A 5,301-nucleotide genomic window follows, 5' to 3' on the forward strand; every position below is an offset into this window, starting at 1 on the left:
CCCACCTTCCCCCCCCCACCCCCCTCGCCCTCCTGCACCCCCCACCTCCCCCCTATACCCCCCACCCCCCTCGCCCTCCTGCACCCCCCCACCTTCCCCCTACACCCCCCACCTTCCCCCTACACCCCCCACCCCCCTCGCCCTCCTGCACCCCCCACCTTCCCCCTACACCCCCCACCTCCCCCTACACTCCCCACCTTCCCCCTACACCCCCCACCTCCCCTACACCCCCCACCTTCCCCCTACACCCCCCACCTCCCCCTACACCCCCCCCATCTTCCTCCTCATGCTCTCCTCATGCTCTCCTCACGCTCTCCTCACGCAGATGTGGAGGGCGGTGCCCAGGCAGGCCACGCCTCCTCGCGCTCCTTCCCCTCAAACCCGTCGTCCCGGGAGACCTCCCCGGTGCGAGACCCCGCCCTCAGCGCCAGCAGGCCCCGCCCGCCCGTGCTGATCCACCGCTCAGGCCGGAAGTACGGCTTCGCCCTGCGGGCCATCCGCGTCTACATGGGCGACAGCGACGTCTACACCGTGCAGCACGTGGTCTGGGTGAGCGCCCTGGCCCCGCCCCCCGCACCGTCCCATTGGCCGCTCGCTGTTGTGCTGCTTCACTGGACACAGCCTGTCAAACCATAAAACTGGAGCACAAGAGCTTTTTTGCACCTGCGCTTCAAACGTTTTCCAGATCATACAGGAAGCAGAAACTGTTCTGTTCTTAAAATGAAACTTCCGTTTGGTTTTTCCACACCTGTTCCCTTTAATTCAAACCCAAACTTTAACCGATGGTGTTGTTCATGACCTGTGTCCAAAACTCTATGGTAGGGACCAGTCCAGATATGTGTGGCAGGTTTGTAAATGGAACTGTATGAAATGGCTTGCCTGATTGGCTGCGTTGTAGGTTGTCGAGGAAGGAAGCCCCGCCCATGATGCGGGACTTAGGGCTGGTGACCTCATCACGCACGTGAACGGGGAGTCCGTTCGGGGACTGCTGCACACCGAAGTGGTGGAACTCCTGCTCAGGGTGAGTCTCTGATTGGCCCAAGGCCCAGCAGCACGGGACTCTGATTGGCCCATATCTGCAACGATCGGGAATATGAGTCTACTATTGGTCCATAGCTCTGAGACAGAGGAACATGACTCTCTGATTGGTCCTTAGCTGTGACACACAGGAACGTGACTCTCTGATTGGTCCATGGCTGTGAGACCCTGCTTCAGCAGTGTGTGATTGGCGGGTGCATCTCTTTGTCCCGCCCCTCAGAGCGGCAGCAGCGTGGCGCTGCAGACGACGGCGCTGGAGAACACGTCCATCAAGCTGGGGCCGGCCCGCAAGACCGGCTGCGGCAGCAAGATGGTGCGACGCACCCGGAGACGCAGGAGGAGAGACGCCCATCACAGGTGCGGAGCCACGCCCCTTTCAGACCACGCCCACAACTCCCTTTCACTCACCTGAGTGTCCACCCCACTCCAGAGTATTTTAGGGTCAACTGAATCCTGTCTCCTTTGTGTGTGTGTGTTCGTGTGTGTTTGTGTGTGTGTGTATGCTCGCGTGTGTGTGTGCGCATGCGTGTGTGTGTGTGTGTGTGTGTGTCTGTGTGCGCACATGCTCTTGTGCGTGTGTGTGTACATGTGTGTTTGTGTGTGTGTGTGTGTGTATGCTCTCGTGTGTGTGTGCGCATGCGTGTGTGTGTGTGCGTGATCGTCTCTCTGTTCTCCAGGAGGAGGCCCTCTGTGGCGAAGAAACTGTCCCGGCAGCCCAGTGGGGCCCACTCCAGCCGCGCCGCCGCCTCTGCCCTGCACCAGTCCATGTCCTCCAGCGAGAGTGGGGCGGGGTCACCTACGCCAAGCCCCTCCCCTGGGCCGGCCACACCCTCTCGTAGCCCCGCCCCTGACCAGGCCTGGGGTGAGTCGCTCGCACCGTGGACCTGCAGGGTTAAAATTCTCACCATACTGTCTGTTAACAGCCTGTTACTGCCTGTCTGTTAATAACCTGTTACTGCCTGTCTGTTACAGCCTGTTACTGCCTGTCTGTTAACAGCCTGTTACTGCCTGTCTGTTAACAACCTGTTACTGCCTGTCTGTTAACAGCCAAACTTTTCTCATAGTATTCTTGCAATACGTCTCACTGCCAGTAGAGGGCGAGCAGGCTGCATCCTTATGGGTCAGCAGTGGGCATTTCAGTGCAGCCCTGGCTTGCTGTCGGTGAGCAGCCGGCACAGGCCTTGGCTACCAGGACTCTTCAGGCAGCCGGAGGCTTAAGCTCTTCTGCACAGCAATGCCTAAATGCTGCAGCATCGCGACCCGCCATTGTAGTGTGTGTGTGTGTATTGTAGTGTGTGTGTGTGTGTGTAGTGTGTGTGTATGTTTGTGTGTACTGTAGTGTGTAGTGTGTGTGTGTATTGTAGTGTGTGTGTGTGTGTACTGTAGTGTGTATTGTAGTGTGTATGTGTGTGTAGTGTGTAGTGTGTGTGTGTGTGTGTATGTGTGTGTGTGTATTGTAGTGTGTGTGTGTGTGTACTGTAGTGTGTAGTGTGTGTATGTGTGTGTGTGTACTGTAGTGTGTAGTTTGTGTGTGTGTATTGTAGTGTGTGTGTGTGTGTGTACTGCAGTGTGTAGTGTATGTGTGTGTGTAGTGTGTAGTGTAGTGTGTGTGTGTGTGTGTATACTGTAGTGTGTAGTGTGTGTGTAGTGTGTAGTGTGTGTGTAACATACTCTCTCCTCCTCCGCAGACAGCAGCCCTCCCCTGAGCTCGTCCCCGGGCTCCAGCTCCCCCGGGTCCCCAGCAGGGCGGGCGAGACCCCGGTCCCTCCAGGGCCTGGGCCCCAGACTGAGCGCCCGGGCCCCCCGACGCCAGAGCGCCATCATCATCCCGCCCTCCCCGCTGGCCTCGAACCCCGCCCCCGGCCCTGTCCCCTCGCCCCCCAGCCTCGCCCGTCGCGCGGAGGGGCTGGCCGATTCGGGCCCGGCGGATTCGGAGGGCGAGGCGGCGTCCTGGGGGGGGGAGCTCGGGCGGTGCCACGGCAGACACAGGGAGGACATGGCGGCGGCCTTGGCGGTGCGACGGCTCAGCCTGTCAGAGCGCCGCGACGGCTTCAGGAAGCAGGAGGCCGTGCGGGAGCCCAGCTTCGACGGCCCCGCCCCGTGCCCCGTCCCGTGCCACGCCCCCGGCCCACGGCAATGGTTCCGGGCCCCCTCGGTCGCGAGTTCGGAGGGGTGGGGCTCCAGCCTGGTGCCTCGCATCACCCTGCATCAAGGGACCGAGAGCGGAGGAGAGGGAGAGGGAGACAGCAGAGAGGGCGAGGGCGAGCCACAACAGGACCTGTGAGGGGGGTGGGGGCGGGGGCGGAGCCAACTGCCACAGAACTGGACCATTTCCTGCGAGAGAGCTGAGAGGGACTACTGAGAGGGGCGTGGCCCAAAGGAGAGAAGGAGGCGAGGCTGGTCTGGAGAAAGGGGGTGTGGCTGTACCAGTGAAGAGGGGAGGAGCTTGATAGTAAGAGAGAGGAAGAGAAAAGCCATTCCTTAACAGAATGCAGCTAGAGCTGCACCAGTACACTGCAAGTCTTCATTTTTAACCTTTTTTTAAAAACTTTTTCAGTTTTTTTTTAAAAATAATAATAATAATTGAGTGTAAAATAGCGATTTGGCTTGATTCGGAAGGTCATGTAGTACAGGGTTGTTCAGTTGCTCTCATGGCTGATGCTTTATTTCAGATGTTTGGGAAGCACTTTTTTAAGGAAAATAATGAGCGAGCACATTTTGAAATGCTTGATTTATTTGTCCGTGATGGGTGTAAGGTATAAGGCTCTGCATCGGGCTGATCTTTCGTTCGTTTTGCACCGTACCTGCAATCTGTGTGGGTGAACAAGGCCTTTCACTGTGTCACTAATACATGTGTTAAAAAAAAAAAAAAAACAGGGCTGTATAATTTTTATCAAACCAAATATAAACTTTATAAACTTTAACAGCCTTTCTTTAAGACTAAGGGCTCCAGGTACGAAGTAATGCGTCAGTAATGACGCATTACTGCAGTAATATATCTTACTCACCTTTCAGAAGGGAGTTTGTTTCTGCGTGGAATGCCAGGGAGCAGGTGTGTACTGGCCGTGAGTCTGGACCTGCTTATTACCTGTGACTCTTCTGACCGTCTCGTCCACGGTTGTTGCCAAAGCCTGCGTATGTGTGTGTGTGTGTGTGTGTGTGTGTATATAGTGTGTGTGCGTGTGTGTGGAACCTTTAAAAACTGCACATGCTGATGACCGTTCTCTGTCCATTTCCATCCTGAAAACTGGTTAGTCTTGAGGCACCTGAAGCACCCCAGCCGCCCTCCTCAGGCTGGATATCTCTGACCTGTGTCTGTCCCCACATTAAAAACCCCGCCATCTGCACCTTTAACAGTCTACTCAACCCTGCTGCTCCACCTCTGTCCTCAAACTGTTACTTATCCCCTACTCATCCCCCTTTAACAGTCTACGCAACCCTGCTGCTCCACCTCTGTCCTCAAACTGTTACTTATTCCCCAACTCATCCCCCTATAAGTCTACTCAACCCTGCTGCTCCACCTCTGTCCTCAAACTGTTACTTATCCCCTACTCATCCCCCTTTAACAGTCTACGCAACCCTGCTGCTCCACCTCTGTCCTCAAACTGTTACTTATTCCCCAACTCATCCCCCTATAAGTCTACTCAACCCTGCTTCTCCACCTCTGTCCTCAAACTGTTACTTATCCCCTACTCATCCCCCTTTAACAATCTACTCAACCCTGCTGCTCCACCTCTGTCCTCAAACTGTTACTTATCCCCTACTCATCCCCCTTTAACAGTCTACGCAACCCTGCTGCTCCACCTCTGTCCTCAAACTGTTACTTATTCCCCAACTCATCCCCCTATAAGTCTACTCAACCCTGCTTCTCCACCTCTGTCCTCAAACTGTTACTTATCCCCTACTCATCCCCCTTTAACAGTCTACGCAACCCTGCTGCTCCACCTCTGTCCTCAAACTGTTACTTATTCCCCAACTCATCCCCCTATAAGTCTACTCAACCCTGCTTCTCCACCTCTGTCCTCAAACTGTTACTTATCCCCTACTCATCCCCCTTTAACAATCTACTCAACCCTGCTGCTCCACCTCTGTCCTCAAACTGTTACTTATCCCCCAACTCATCCCCCTATAACAGTCTACGCAACCCTGCTTCTCCACCTCTGTCCTCAAACTGTTACTTATCCCCCAACTCATCCCCCTATAACAGTCTACTCAACCCTGCTTCTCCACCTCTGTCCTCAAACTGTTACTTATCCCCCAACT

At 55.5% G+C, this 5,301-nt stretch overlaps 1 protein-coding gene and 1 long non-coding RNA gene across 10 annotated transcripts in view; one reads left to right on the forward strand and one right to left on the reverse strand.

The window, feature by feature from the left end:
* Positions 1–3,931, forward strand: part of LOC118228845 (microtubule-associated serine/threonine-protein kinase 3-like) — a 26,695-nt gene extending 22,764 nt beyond the window's left edge. For all 9 annotated transcript variants that reach the window (XM_035420346.1, XM_035420348.1, XM_035420347.1 and 6 more), the window contains 5 exons: positions 326–549; positions 899–1,021; positions 1,259–1,395; positions 1,716–1,900; positions 2,727–3,931. In XM_035420346.1, the coding sequence (XP_035276237.1) occupies positions 326–549; positions 899–1,021; positions 1,259–1,395; positions 1,716–1,900; positions 2,727–3,322 (1,265 nt within the window). In that variant the 3' untranslated portion in view covers positions 3,323–3,931. The remainder of the gene's footprint in view (positions 1–325; positions 550–898; positions 1,022–1,258; positions 1,396–1,715; positions 1,901–2,726) is intronic.
* Positions 3,932–4,194: 263 nt separating this feature from the next.
* LOC118228962 lies at positions 4,195–5,301 on the reverse strand. Its single transcript, XR_004765577.1, has 2 exons — positions 4,560–5,301; positions 4,195–4,418 (listed from the first exon to the last, which is right to left on the reverse strand). It is a non-coding gene; the product is annotated as an uncharacterized LOC118228962 (long non-coding RNA).

Source organism: Anguilla anguilla, chromosome 6 (genome assembly GCF_013347855.1).
Source record: "Anguilla anguilla isolate fAngAng1 chromosome 6, fAngAng1.pri, whole genome shotgun sequence".
Classification (NCBI taxonomy): domain Eukaryota; kingdom Metazoa; phylum Chordata; class Actinopteri; order Anguilliformes; family Anguillidae; genus Anguilla; species Anguilla anguilla.